General features: G+C 35.6%; 2 protein-coding genes across 6 annotated transcripts in view; both read right to left on the minus strand.

Annotated features, from left to right (window-relative positions):
- LOC147482536 (coiled-coil protein) overlaps positions 1-630 on the minus strand; it is a 30,523-nt gene extending 29,893 nt beyond the window's left edge. The window contains exons 1-2 of one of the 5 annotated variants that reach the window (XR_015206213.1): positions 423-630; positions 193-363 (exon numbers count right to left, since the gene is read on the minus strand). Coding sequence is in view for 2 of the 5 variants with exons in the window: in XM_086580715.1 (XP_086436841.1) it covers positions 193-363; positions 423-515 (264 nt within the window). In the remaining 3 variants the exon portion in view is untranslated. The remainder of the gene's footprint in view (positions 1-192; positions 364-422) is intronic. The other 4 variants (XM_086580715.1, XM_086580716.1, XM_086580717.1 and 1 more) reach the window with 4 other exon arrangements.
- A 454-nt stretch (positions 631-1,084) lies between these two features.
- Positions 1,085-9,280, minus strand: LOC147482537 (DNA binding protein). Its single transcript, XM_086580721.1, has 5 exons — positions 9,051-9,280; positions 8,664-8,832; positions 3,458-4,400; positions 1,535-1,707; positions 1,085-1,411 (listed from the first exon to the last, which is right to left on the minus strand). The coding sequence occupies exons 2-5, from the start codon at positions 8,795-8,797 to the stop codon at positions 1,303-1,305; spliced, it is 1,359 nt and encodes a 452-aa protein (XP_086436847.1). The 5' UTR covers positions 8,798-8,832; positions 9,051-9,280; the 3' UTR covers positions 1,085-1,302.
- Between the last annotated feature and the right edge of the window lie 6,574 nt (positions 9,281-15,854).

A 15,854-nucleotide genomic window follows, 5' to 3' on the forward strand; every position in this document is an offset into this window, starting at 1 on the left:
CTCCCATACAGGCACACTAGACTAGTGAACAATGATAGTGGGCTAATAATCTGACAAGACGATAAATCATCTTTGTTAACTCGAAGGGATTTATTCTGGCCCATTCATTTGCAAACCCAAGTGGAATGATCTATCTAGATGAAGAAGATCAGTGTTTAATTCAGAGTATGATAGAATAATCGAGAAAGAAACCTGATGGTAAAAGTGTTCCTCTAGGTCCACAAGTATTTCGCCACGAGGTCTGCTTCCATATATAGAAACCAACTCATCCGAAGTTGATGATGAGAGTGAATGTCTTTGATGAGGAGGTAATCCAGCAAGAGCTCGTGCAACCACAGCAGCCGCAGCCACACGTGCCGGAACCTACACTTATATATTAGTTTAAATGAAGTCAATTGAGAGTAATAATAATGAACATGTACCTCAGGTCGATCGGAAACAGGAGGAAGAAAGCTAAGAGAAGTAGCAGATCTCACTGTCGTCAGAATCTTTTCACCGACTTTAGATAAATCCATTTTAATTTTATTATAACAACTGAGATCAATGGATACAAATTCTTTCCATTTTATTTATTATTATTCAGCGAAGGAAATGAGATGAGATCGAATACTTGTATTAATATTGGTTTGTGTTATGTGGTGAGATGGTGATAGATATTCAGTTTTTTATTATTATTATTATTTTATATATTGCCCCACTGTTTTACTGCTCTAATCATGACTTTCACCAGAAGTCGTTTGGGGAAGGAGGTTATTATTTGATGCTCCACGAGTCCATCAAGAAACTCTGCATACATCCTCTGTGTACCAATTGCAAAACGAACTTATTTCACTGTCAAATTGGGGTGCCATTTGGTCCATCCAGGAACCGACCCAATTTTTGTTAATCAACACCCCGTTTGAGTTTTGGGCTACGACGTCTGCGCATTTCTATGCTGACACGAATGACAGAGGTTCACAGCAATGAGTTATCTAAACGAATTGCATCATTCAACTAGTAGGTTCATTACTCACGTCTACATTAGAGTGAACTCGTGGGAAACCGACGAATTCTACCAAAAGCACATATCATAGCAACCAATTACTAAGACCAAACACATCTAACATAAATTGCAGCTACCCATTACCACAAGTCCACAACTAATAATCAGTCCTGCTTATTAGCTCAAAAGAGAAATGTGCTAAAAACAAACAAACAAATAGTACAATATGTGAACAGAGAAACATTGAGACCATACATTACGGCTTACTCTACCAGGGAGCTAAACTCCTAGTCAACCCTTATTTTACCACTTAACAGCTTTCAGTCTGTCCAAAACTTAACTAAAGCTGCGACAAAAGCTTTAAACACTGCCAAAACTGGATTACTTCCTGCTTCTGCAGTTTTCCTAGATGACCCTTCCCATGATTCACTGCCAACAAAAGAGTGCCCGGGAAAATTAGACAAGTACTAAAATTGAGTAAGGACAGAACACTGAGTTGAGTTGGAAACCTGCACTAAGTAATGACTTGGGGACTTGTTTCTAGAGACTTACAGTTTAATTCTGTTCAATGTCGAGCTTTTTCCTTCCTTTGTACTGAGGGCATTTGGTTTTTGCATGTCACCCTCGGTTTTGATCGCAGCTGCCTCTTGAGAAAGTGACTCTTCTTGATTACTGCTAGTGCTTTTACTGTTTTTGATGTAGACATTCTCCGCATCAGATTTTGGCTGCAATGACAATAATATAGCACATTAAAAAGGTGGAGCTTACCAGAAAAAATAGCTGATGACACAAACACACAGGAGAAGAAAAACATCAAAACCCTATCCATGCCACCTAACTCTTTTAGATTATTCAATTGGCTGATCATAAAGGCTTGTCTTAAAAACATACAGTTTGAACCACTGCCACCAGTGACAAATTCAAGTAAAACTCACTAACAAAAAGAGTATAAAATAAAAGAGAAACAGAATATACACCACAGTTGGGTAAGAGTTCACTTGATGATGAAGAAAGAGAACTCTACATCATTAATTTTTCACTTTAAAAACAGGGGTAAAAAGAAGCACTCAGGCGATGAAAATGGAGATGATGAGTACGAGTAAGAGGGAGGGACTGAAATCAACTGATGTGAGTGAGATGTATGGATTATGAAAGGAGGAGGGGTAGGGGTAGCAGCAGCGCGTGTTCTTTTAGTGGTCTTTGTATTGCCATGGTGTCAGTAACTTGTCTTCGTTTTGGTTTTGGTTTTTCATTCTTTGCATTTATTTCACTTTTGGATGTTAGCTCCTTTTGCTGGTAGGACTGGTTTATGTATGGTACTAGGACTTTATGGGTGTACTAGGGTATATGGGACTTGGTCCTCGGACTCGTGGAGATTGTTTCTGACTTATTGATGTAATTAAATATTTAATTAAATAATCATATCAATTGAATACTATAATGACTTTTTTAGATAAAAGTCATAAAAACCGCTCATAGTTTGTACCCGTTTAGAACAAAATGCCACACGGTTTGGCAGCTCACAGCCTCACACTTAACTACCCATTCCGCCTCTAGCTCCTATTACACAAAAGTTGATATTTTCACTAATGGTAAGTCTGCCCTTGTCTTTTTCTCTTCATCCCCCATTCTAATTTTTTCTTCTGTAAAAACGAGAAGAAGACAAGGGCAGAGTTGCCATAGTTGAAAATGTAAATATTAGGTTAACAGGAACAGGACAGAATCGGTAGCTAAGTGTGAGCGGCCAAATGGTGGGGGGCTTTCGTTCTAAACGGGTACAAACTATGGGGACAGGGTTATCTGATAATTCCTATTTTGTATTGACAAAATATAGGGGTAAAAAGAAAGGCTACATTCTATTGATAATCACTCTCAATCAAAAGTGGGAATATTGTCAAGACTCAAGAGTATATTTGCTGGAAAAGCTACGTATCAGCTTCCTATTTCCTCATAATTAGGTCTGACTACCCAACTAGATCATGATTGTTTTACTCGTGATCTCATCCACCAGAATGGATCCTGATGTTGAAGGATGGGACATTCTCTTGGAAAACTCCTAACATCCAAAACGTATTTGGACTGCTTCACCATAATTTTACAAGTTCAGAGGTTCATGCGATGTACGTGTGGATTATAAAAAGCAGACAGAATAAACCATGCAACTTAGCAGTGATGACTTATGACTTATGATTGACGTACACCGAGCAAAAAAAAAACATACACCAGGTTCTTACGCAAATGCACATTCAGGGTTGAAATATGAAAATTCAATCTGCAAGTAGATGGGCCAGACAATCCGAAAACACATTCAAGCTACTATGAAAATCAAGATATTCTGATCTACACTAAGATTTTCTCAGACAAGTGTTATGCGTAAGCGTCCGTGAAAATATGGGGGACGAGGTGCAGGTAGGTTATATAGTTATATGTGTTGTATAAACAGAGGATAGATAAAATAAAGAGAGAAAACCTCACCTCCATTCCTGTAGCCGCCAGGTCCTGCTTAATTGTCTGCAATCTTAGATCTTCAATAAGGGCTACATCAGCTTCAAGGTTACTGCTGGCTGAAGTGCTTTTTGTGATGCTCTTTGTGGCCGAAGAACTTAAGGTTTCAATCAGTTGATCACCGAGGTGTTGGACTAACTTTTCATCCAAAGGGCGAGAATAACCCGATTCACTTAGTTTAGATGTTACTTCGACTTTTTCCAAAGCATGATGTTCCAGATTTTCCACTAATTTCATTGCTTCAGTTGATCTTACATCCATGTCTCGAGTTACTTTGCTTATTGGAAAGGTTTCCACTACAACATCTGTTGCTATACGAGTTACTTTAGAAGGAGATATTTCTACAATATCTTCCTTTGGCTCTAGGTTTTGGCTTATCTGCACATCCGTATGTATGATCTCAACATCTACATGCCCTGGAGCTTCATTAGTATGAGCTTCTTTACAGTCTTCCTTTAACTCTAGGTTTCGTCTCATCTGCACATCCATAGGTATGATCTCAACATCTACATGCCGTGGATCTTCACTTGCATGAGCTTCTTTATAGTCTTTGTCCACTGTAATCCCATTAACATATCGCCCTCTATCAATTCTTTGCTGCTGCTGACCAATTTTCCCATTTAAAGTACCATCCAGTTCTTCACTTATACTCTGGTGGTCAATACAAACAAATTGAGTTCCATTTAAAGACACGGAGACATGATTTTGAGGATCTATGGACATTGATCCCAATGGATATTGTTCATGCAATTGATCAACTCCCTGCTCATCTTCAGCCTGTTTAGCAGGGCCAAGAACTCTATTTTCCTGGATTATTTCTCGGACAATTTCCCGAACTGTGTAGAAAGATCCACCAACTTCTTTGTGTGTGAGATTGAGTGAAGGGAAACTCCCATGATTTGAATTTTGGTACCTGAAAATAGATTAAGAGACCAATCATGTTGACAGTTGACAGGAACTTGCAGAAATAAAAAGCAATTACCAAGCTCAGAGAAATGGAGAGGCAGATATTATCGCCATTTCAGCTATAAGCCTATAATATATCTATTGACATTAGAGCAGTTAGTATGACTACTACGAAGATAACAAGACAAAACTTAGCTAATATTACCATAAAAACTGATCATTGTCATTTGTCAGATGTGGTGATGATCTGGGGAAGAAGTTTACTACATTGTCCTAGTAACATAAACGTTTGGGAAGCATAAACAATAGTGGAAGGAAAGTCTATTGATAAATTAATAGATAGCAATTGAGATACTTAGAGCTAGCTAGAAAACGGAAAATGAGTCAATTAGCACTAGGTTGTGAATGATACACCAATTGGAGTGAACTAGAGTCGTATGGAAAGAACATAGATAGGACTTAGGAGTGGCACATCAAAACCAAGCATTCACTGCCACCTATTTGATAGAAAGTTCTCTGCAAAGCAGTTATAGTGCCTAGATAACATGAACCAGAATACTGAAATAGTGTCCTTACAACGTATTTTTAGTGACTTCAATTCCATTGAAGTACAGGTAAGCATAACTGTCCACGGCACAGCTTCAAATGCAAGTGGAGGTGAATGGGAATCTGGTACAAAAGCAATTGAGAGAGATGGAACATCAAATATGTACTTATCTTAATGTGATGGGTGCTAGAAGGCGTGATAAACCGCTTTTAATTTAGTGTTATTAACATAACACTCCATATTCCATATAACGAACATGGATCATGATTTACTAGCCGTGAACTTGTCCAATCACCAAACCAATATGCATATGATCTTTCTGAATTTTTTTAAGAAGAATAATAACCTAGAATATAGGGAGTGCCTCCTTTTCATAAAACACTTCCAGCTGCATGGCTTACATTCAATTGGGCTCTATTGCTTTCGAGTAGAGATGTTCACCTTATAATTTGATAGCTTCTCTGGAACTTTCGAATTCAAATAGAATAAGGTTTCTGTTAGAGTAGAGGATCCTAAGGTGAAAGTGAGGCTATCTAAGAAGAAACTCTTGCGTACTCTATTTCCACTCTTCTTACAAAAGAAGTACAAGCTATCAGTGCTTCCCAGATGAATGCAATCCCCGTTTCCCCTTGGAATCTAATCAATCTATCCACCATCTCCAGGGAAATCCAGAACCTGACCATGTGAGTGGACCATGGTTTATCTTTTGGTCAGCTTATACTCTAAAGAAGGGAAGGCAATGACGCAAGGTACACATGAAGACACCTTTAACAAGTCACTAAGGTAGGAAGAAACTCACACAGCGATACATATGCCAAGATCTGATTATGCCACCCAAAGATAAGTGTCTCTTGTTCTAATATCTACCAAATCCCATATTGGAAAAACTTATTTTTGCATTACATACACTATGCTCAAGATAAGAAGTTTGTCATCAAAATCCCTACAAAGCCTATCCAGCCATATCTTCCAATCCAGCACATGGCATGAATACGAGCAGTCCCCAAAAGATCTTGCCTAACATATACAAAGGAGATGTTGTCAACTCTAGTTCCATATGCTGCCCCTCAAGCTGCCCAAGTCCGTATCCTACAGATATGTCAAGGATTCCCATACCAAGAGTAAGGTTTGATAGTTACTCTAATGATGTTCCCGATAATCAGCTCTATATATGCTATGGATTTTTTTCTTTTTTCTATCCCATGGTCAAGTACTTGAGGCGATGTTGTCGAATATATTCTAAACAATCTATAGTCATAAAGAACTTTTCAACACAGCAACTTAAAAGATTTTACATCTGGATAAGATCCCTATCCAGCTACTATCACTGCTTGTTTAAGTCCATGAACCCGGAGGTTTGTTCTAATTAATACCTAAAAATATGATTCAAAAACTCTACTAAAAAGCCCACTTTCACATAAAAGCTCTCCCTTACAAATTAGCAGCCTATGTCTTGGGAACTGCCTTAATATTTATAATATACAAGTTGAATTTTTCTATGGAAAAGCATCATGAAAGGGTGGGAGAATTTTTCTAAAGGGGTAATTCTTTTACCGGGTGAGAATAGTTCCATATTTTTTTGGCATGACACATGGCTTGAAGAGAGACCACTATGTGAACAATATACCGCTATCTACGGTATTGTGGTGAACAAAAATGCTAAGGTAGGAGATTATGCTAAAAGGAGCGTGAATGGGGTGGAATGGGAAATTACCTTGAGAAGGAGGTTAAATGATTGGGAGGCACCTACTTTCGTTAGCTTGTTGGCCATTATTTATCAAGAGGGGGATAAGTTTGGGGAGGAAGATGGGCGCCTTTGGAGGTGGGATAAAAGCAAAGTTTTCACAGTGAAATCCATGTATGGGGTTCTCACCAAGAATCATGTGAGAAGAGTGTTGAAACCTCAAGAGATTTTAGTGGATTTTCCATATAGGAGGATTTGGATGCCTTCTATTCCTTTTGAGATAGCATTCTTCACTTGGATGACGTTTCTAAGGAGGGTTCAAACCGTAGACAAGCTAATCTCTAAAGGAATGACTATTGATAATAAATGTTCTTTTTGTAGAGAGATTGGAGATGATGTGGATCATATCTTCATCCGGCGTTCTTTAGCTATGAGGATGTGGGAGGTACTTTTTGTGTCCTTCAACAAGTCTTGGACACTGCTGACTAGAATTGAGGATGCACTTGGTGGAGATATTATAAAACATGTTCTATCGCCGAAGTCAAGGTGAATTGCGGAACACCTTCCTAGAGCAATTATTTGGGTTCTATGGAAAGAAAGAAAACGGAGAATATTTGAGCAAAAGACCAAGGAATCATTTAAAGTCTTGTTGAAGATCAAATAAGTACTCTACAATTGGTCTAGGGGAGTGGCCGATTTGAAGACCTTAAGATTTCAAGACTTTGTGTGTGATTTTGGGATAATATTGTATTTTGTACTTGAAGGTATCTTATGTTTAGGGTGTGGGCAATCTTGTAACTTAGCATCTTGCTAAACGGGGATTAACCTTTTGTAACTTTGATTATGCTTTGGAATATATTAATACTTTTTACCGTTTAAAATAAAAAATAAAAATAAAATAAATAAATATATATATATATATATATATAGTCCTTCTCTTAAATTATATATATAGTCTGTAATTAGTTTTTTGCCAATGTTAGAGGTTTCCAAATGAACTGAAATTTTGTAGAAATGATCTTAATATTAAGTATATCATATACACAAAAAAATATGTTTAAATTCATTTTGTAGGTGAGGTTTTATTTACGAACTTATTTTATATATAGTCCTTCTCTTAAAAGTAGCTACTTAAATTAACTTTAAAATAAGTACGTAAATAAAACCTCACCTACAAAATGAATTTAAACATATTTTTTTGTGTATATGATATACTTAATATTAAGATCATCTCTACAAAATTTCAGTTCATTTGGAAACCTCTAACATTGGCAAAAAACCAATTACAAAAATTCAACATTTCTAGACCGTTAGATTTCTTTTTAAAAATGACAACAATTTTTATCTATATTAGAGGTTTCCAAATGAACTGAAATTTTGGAAAGATAATCATTATGGTGAGTGCTTCATAACCACAAAAAATTAGGTTTGAATTCATTTTGTAGGTGAAATTTTACGTACGTACTTATTTTAAGTTAACTTAAGTAGCTACTTTTTAGATAATTACTGTATATATATATATATATAGACAAGCTGAATTTCTGATTCCAATGGCACATCATAATGAAACAAATCCTTTAAACATTTGCTACTCTGTGCATGTACCTTTGATTGAAACTCAAGATGAATTTCTAGTTCTGCGACTAAATTCAAGTTCACTGAGGTAGTCGTGGGTAAGTATCATATGTCATCTAATCATAATACTTGAAGACATTACATAGTTATCAATTCCTAAATAACTAACAAAATAGTATAACTAATAATTCAAAGTAGTTCCCCTGTCCGCACAGTGATACAACTTGTGTCAGATTTTCAATTTTCCGACTGTAGCATTGTAAGTATGCAACATATCTTTCATCACAATTACAGTTACTCAATTATACACGCATGATTCATATATACACAAACCCCACAATAAAACTCTTCAGGTAGAACACAGCACAAAAAAAATTGAAATAGACATGCGATATCGATCTGCCAAAAACTAATATGAGCAAAATATAGCCTCTTGAAATCTAAGAAGTTACCCAGAGCAGTACCTTTTAATAAAAGATTCAACCATGGTCTTCCTATCTTCTTTTGATCTCCGTATACGAGATTTCTTTCCTCCAGAATCACTGGACTTAGCTAAGGCAAATGTTTGCCCCACCCATCCCACCTTTACCGCATACATGATAGCAAGGATTTACAAAGGGTCGACACCCAAACCTACAAAAAAAATGCAATTTACCGAAACAAGTACATAAAGAATCTAACTTTGTAACTTATTAGCATTTATCAGGCTTGAAGTTCCTTTCTGAATATTGGAAATGTTGTTTAATTGGGTGTAAAGATTTTTTTTTATATATATTTGTTTTTTAATGCTCCAATTGGTTTTAACAGATTATTCGTGTTTAGAGTAAGTAGGTATAGTAAAAGAAATGTACCTGAGTTTGAATGAGTGAGAGTGTGAGGTGGAAGAGTTGAACGCCGAAACCCTGTACAGTGTTGAGTAATGTTTTTTTAGGGTGGGAGCGGGATGTGTGTAAACGTCTTACTATACGAATTTTTCTTGTTTTTTTATTTGAACGGGGACACAAACCCTGAAGCCGCATGCATGCTAGTATGCAAAATCTATTCGTACATGGAATTTTATACAGCTATCCAAAACAGCTACAACCGTTGATGTTGTGCTTTGAGACTATAAATGCGCTATTAAGTTGCTTTTTTTTCGATAATTCACCTGGAGGGGCAACAACTCGTAAAAACATGCATAATTGGTGAAATATAATCTAATCTAGTCAACGCCAGAAGAAATAGGCCAATGGGGCAGAGCCAACCATAATTCAATTTTTAAGACGAGGTTCACATTAATCAGTTACAACTATAAATATATGCTCTTCGAAAAACGATTAAAAAATGTATTGAACTTTACAAGTTTTGATAATATGGAGACTAATTTTTTTTTCGTTTAAATTTGGGGACCAAACTTTTTAATTTTTACAATGTGGAGACATATGTAACATGACATTTAAATTTCTCACACAGTGTTTCACAATTCGAATTAATTTCTATGGTCATGAGATTTTAGAATGTTAGCACGGTGTATAATAATGTATATAACTTGTGAATTATGAAACACTGGGTGAGAAATTTAGACTACACGTGTAACTAGTCCCCACATTGCAAAAAATAAAAAACTTGGTCCCCAAATTGACCCCAAAAAAAAAATTAGTCTCCATATTGTCAAAACTTATAAAGTTCGATACCCTTTTTAGTTGTTTTTCTATCCTCTTCATAGTTTTTAAATTTCTAAAAATATGAAACCAAGGGAGACTAATAGTATCACACAGTTGATGATCTTTTCATTCTCAGTGTAGAGATCAACAAGCAGTTTACTCTAGTGAAAATGATAGATTGAGTTAGTTACCTAATCCAAATAATGATAAATTTTACCATCATAGTTCCTCAACTTTCTCAGTTTATAAAAACTTTATAAGAGATAATAAAAGAAAAAATGAAGGATTCAACTATACGCATATACCTATAAGTCCCTCGTTCAAAATGGAAAACATAAAAGAAAAAATTTATATGATCGATCACTACTACTCCATGTCACTAGCCATTTGGCCTGGCCTATGGCCGGACTTGCTATATAGATAGCTAATGACTCAAAAGCCTAAAGTCTACTTGAATAAATAATATATATACATTGATAGCTAACGATTCATTGCTTATAGAAGGGTTTATACATTCTAATTCACTGGGATAGATTTCATATTGGGAAATTCCATTGTAAATGATGTTCATAACTACATATGTTTAGACACTAAATTTTGCTATTGCCCGAGATAATCTAAGGATTGCTTCAATGTATCATGTACTTGAAGCGACTTAGAAAAATACTGCAGAACCATATGTTATTATGGGATATGACACGCAATAATGCCATGATTTACATACTAATTGTCCAGTTTTTTTTATTTTTTTATTTTTGTCCTTTTGTTTTTATCAATTTGAAGCAATAAAATAGAATAATGTCATAACAAATGTTCCTCCCTTTGAAATCCTAACAAAAGTCTTTGACACAATTGTATAAAGACTTCGTATATATCACTAAATAGTGGAGTTTTAAAATGGTCTCAATTACAAAATAATAAGATAATAATAATAATATCATTCTAGAAAGATTTGATATGTGATATAATTCCAATGGTCGCGAACTTGAAAATATAGTGATTACTGATGGCATGCCAATTATTTATTAGCATTACAGACTCCCAATTGCCAACTCTTCATAAAAACAATTTGAGTAGTTTTTGCTAACCAAAAATTCCTCAACTTTAAAGTCAGTAGGATCCATCTCATATATTTGACCTAGAAATTTATAGTTGAAGATATCCCATTAGCTTATAATATTCTATATAAAGTCTGCAACATTCAATTCTTCGGCATGATTAATGCTCTTGAATCCATTTAAATTTGCACCAATGTTAGAAAAAGCAAAACCGTTGGCTTATTTTTTTCATCTAGAGTGACTAAATCAGAAGCACTAAGATTAATAAATCGAACCCGTTTACAACTCCTTAGCATCATTATTGCCATTGCAGGGAGTGTAGTAGCAAGCATTGTAGGTTCTATGTGTGACCAAATTTGTTTTGCTAACCAAACATTGCCAACTTCAGCGAAAATAGGGTTGCCAGATACAAATTAAGCTAGATCAAGATGTTCAGTGTCAGGGGTCCGAATGAAGAAGGTAGTAATTTCCAGGGTGGTATAGTGCATATAGAGTGTGCTTTAACTATTTGAAATCTCCTTTTGAAGCTGAAATAAGGTTTGCAAATGGTACGAGATATGGTTCTATTGGTTTTAAGATCTCAAGAGTGCTTAATGCTTGTAATCTAGATATTGGTCTAGTATCCAGGAGCCAGTTTTGTATTAACGCCTCTGCACCCCCAAAGTAGCATATAATTAATATTTTTGGAAATATACAAATTTCATCAGCCTTACACAAAGGTGTCGACCAAGTGCAGCCAAATTCTCATATAACAAAAATATTATGAGTATCTCTTTCACACGAACAACCAGCTCTTGTGTTATAGTAGTAATCTGCAGTGCTCCTTTAAATAATAGGCCCATATTATAGTGCCAGAAGTGATGCCATTAATTATGATCCCATATGACGTATTGTTCTTCAAGCAGCACTCTTACTACTGTGATCGTAAATATGATCTATCTAATAAATTTTGTCCATGCTCAAAACTACGAAGTTCAAGATACCAAAGACCTATTTCTAATTTTTTGCATTCTCATTTTTGCATTCCAATCAATGATTACCCCAAAAAACTATACATTAAAGCAATTCAAAAGTTTGAAGTAGAAAAATCATAACTTAAAAGAATAAGAGAGGGATTAAAGAGGATAGTGTTAGACATTCGTTGTAAAGTTCTTGCGGCACTCAGAGAGCATATTCAGGTAGAATTGGCACTTGCGGATGTCACTCCCATTGGCGCTAATATAATCATTGAATGCCCTGTAGTGCAAGCTGCAAACGTCAATCCATAAACACCTCCCATGGTGGGTGCAATAGTGCCAGAGCCACAGTCATAGTCTCAGTTTGAATGGTGTGAGGACCCATTATAGCATTAACAACCTCGTGTGCAACAACAACACTACCACTACGAAAAGCCATCCCTAAAGATCACCACCAGAAAATACACAACATTCTAAAAGTCTAATAGAAAATGCAAACAAAAATTAGAAATATATAAAAGTATGAAAGTTTCTTTTCCTAAAAATGATATTTCTTTGCTACTTTTTTCAGTTTTTTTTATTACCTTCACCATATGTAAATATCTTGAAAGAGATTATCATTGTTTAAACCAATATTTCATTCTTAAAACAGACCACAAAGATATAAATAGGCCAATCAAGCTTTTTAGTCATTATTGCCATGTCAAAAAAAAAAAAAAAGGCATCAAAATTTAATGACCAAACCAAGTAACCTACATGAAATTGTCAGTTAAAAAAAAATGAAGGCTATTAAAAGAAAATTTCTACTACACATGTTAACTCTAAGAATGACAATTGTTAGTAAAAAGAAAAAGCAAGGCTATTAAAAGGAGGGTGAAAATGACTAATAAATTAAAATAAGAATAATATAATAGGCAAATTGATTTTTCTATGGTACATATGTATTGGATTTGAACAAAGGATCTTCTTCTATAATTTATGTTCAGGAGTCTGTTTGTAACATGGGACTCATAATAGATATATATCTAAACCCCGTGTCCTCATGTCTTGGATTGGATATGCTATAGTCTTCCCTAGCCACTCACAAAACTTTCATATACAAATTGATTGACCAATACCCTACTGAGTTTTATACTATAATTTTTGCCAAAAACATGGATGCTCATAAGAGATTTCAAATGTGCATAAGTTTTTTAACTATTCCTTGACAACACCCTAGCCATTTTAGTATTAAAGTTTTATAATGCAGATTTGGAATCAAAGTTAAATCGTTAATATCAAGTCTATAATTCTATATCATTGTTCACATAAAACAAAGTTTTCAAAAAATGAAACTTAATTAATTGACCACTCACCTGATAATTTTTTGTTCTTCACAATCTTGAATAACATGTTTTAGGAATATTCAACTCCTCCCATTATTTGATATGCACATAACATAGATACACTTTAAGACTTGCACACAAAACCAAACCGAAGCAACTCAGCAAGGTATAGATGTTGAGTATAAAGTCTAAGATGTTTTATGGAAGTTGGACAAATCACCCATGTTCTTCCCTATCTTGTTTTCTTATGGCTCTTTTTAAACCTAAAACCTGCGATGTTAGAGACCGACATCGAGATTTTGATCATTGGCTTCCATCAGTGCTCTAGGACATTATCACATTTATATGTCTCATTCTAAAATCTCGATTCTCTCTCACACATTAACAAATCTCCAGGCATTGTTCTAATTTCCTACACTAACAGCCATTGTAATTCAATCCATGCACCTCCATTTTTAAATTTTAATTTTGTTCACAAAAAAGGACCATCCATTAGATCAATTTGCTATTATTCGATCTATTTTCGGCTTGTATATATATCCATTTACAAACAAACCAAAAATAAAATGTAACCTTCAATTATTGGCCATGTAGACCAGATACGGGATAATTACATGTCCTCAATAAAGATATGTTTTTCACTGCTAGTTCTCCAATTGGCCATGGAGCTGAGGCTTTATATTCAGATAGAAAGAGGACAAAAAGGAGCAAATCAAATAAAATATAAACTTAGTACATGACTATCTATTATGCAAAAACAACTTCTTATCACAAAACTAAAATTAAGTGAAGCACTCTAAGGGAGACAACAGAAAGCCTTAAGGCGAATTTACATAAGCAATCCTACTACGGTGAAACAACAACAACAACACATCATTATAATTCTCCAACAAAGTCGACAATTCGAGTGCTTGCCTAATTTTCCTAGCTCTTCTTCTCACTGCAAATTGCCACCTCCAAATGATCGATTTTCTACTGCAGACTTTATGTCCAAGTCCAAAGAGCTGATATCAAGTCCATGATGTTGTTCTCTCTAAGATACACCACCACTCATGCTTCTTACCATCCCTCCAACACCTAGAAAGTCCCTAGTTAATCTGTCTAACCCTCCGATACTGTTAGATTCTGATGCATCTTAGTTTTGTCCATGTTGTGCAAATTCGAGTTACTGTGTTGTTGATCTAGTGAGAGTCTATTCGTGTTAAAACCAGTAAAACTGGTCTCTTGCCCATGTCCACCATTACCTCCATATGAATTAGGCCCACTTCCAAATATTGGAGAATTACCGTTTTGCAAGAGAATTCATAAGATCTTGAAGGTGGTTTTAATTTTCAATCTGTGATCTTAGATTCTCACCACAACTACCTCCAGTGAAACTATACCTCTAAAATTAGCTAACATTTGTGGCCTATCTGATCTGGCACTGCTTGAAGATGAGCTGCCAAAACCTCTTAGCAATGTGGCACTATTGGCCCTTGTAGTTGAGCCCATTTGAGTTGCTTTCTGAAGCAATGCTGTTGCAGACATTTGAGGTAGCGAAAGAAACTTCGAGACAGTGAACTGGGTGCATGAAAAGCGGCGAGCGACCACTGGTGCGTACAAGGGTGAGCGACCACTGGTGCGTCCAAGGTACCATCTTATGAGTATTACAAAAAAACAAATACTCCATTTCAATAATTTTATTGCTCCGACTCATTCTTTGTGGTGAGATGATGTTGTTTAACGTTGTTGTTCCGTGGGTGAGGTGACATTTGTTGTTGATGCGGCTTCAATTGAAACATGTTAAGCTTGTTAGTCCGTTGATGTTGTTCTTTGGAACATCCAGGGGGGTTCATGGATAATTGATGAGCAAAAGCTGGAATTGTGTATTTCTCCACCCAATCGTGTTGTAGCCGGCTTCGATTCATTTGGACTTCCATGATCAATGCCTCATTTAGAGCTGCCATATTTGACACACGTCAAACACCTATTTTACTGAAAATTTAGATTACCTATTAGTTTACTCATAGGTGAAAAGGTCAATTAAATGTGTCGCTAAACTTCAAGACAGTGAACTGAGTGCATGAAAAGCGGCGAGCAACCACTAGTGCGTCCAAGGTACCATCTTATGAGTATTAAAAAAAAAAAATACTCCCTTTCAATAATTCTATTGCTCCGACTCATGCTTTGTGACTGAGCTGTTGTTCTGCTTTGCTATTCCTGTGGCTGAGGTGACATTTGTTGTTGATGCGGCTTCAATTGAAACATATTAAGCTTGTTAGTCTGTTGATGCTATTGCTGGAACATCTCGGGGTTCATGGATAATTGTTGAGCAAAGCTGGAATTGTGTACTTCTCCACCCAACGTATTTGTAGCCCGACCGGCCATTTGGACTTCCGTAGTCAATGCCTCATTTAGAGCTGCCATATTTGACACACGTCAAACACCTATTTTACTGAAAATTAATTTAGATTACCTATTAGTTTACTTACAGGTGAATGGGTCAATTAAATTAAATGTGTCGCTAAACTATTCGATTTGGTTCCATTGTCACAGACACTTAGACCCCAATCAATTCAACACAAACAATGACAGTTAGCATTTCATAATAAGTTTTTTTTTTTTTCAATTTCAAATTCATAAAATCAGATAAATGATCAAATGAATAAATCATCAAAAAATAAGAATGGGGTA

The sequence above is a fragment of the Coptis chinensis genome, chromosome 8 (genome assembly GCF_015680905.1).
Source record: "Coptis chinensis isolate HL-2020 chromosome 8, ASM1568090v1, whole genome shotgun sequence".
NCBI lineage: Eukaryota > Viridiplantae > Streptophyta > Magnoliopsida > Ranunculales > Ranunculaceae > Coptis > Coptis chinensis.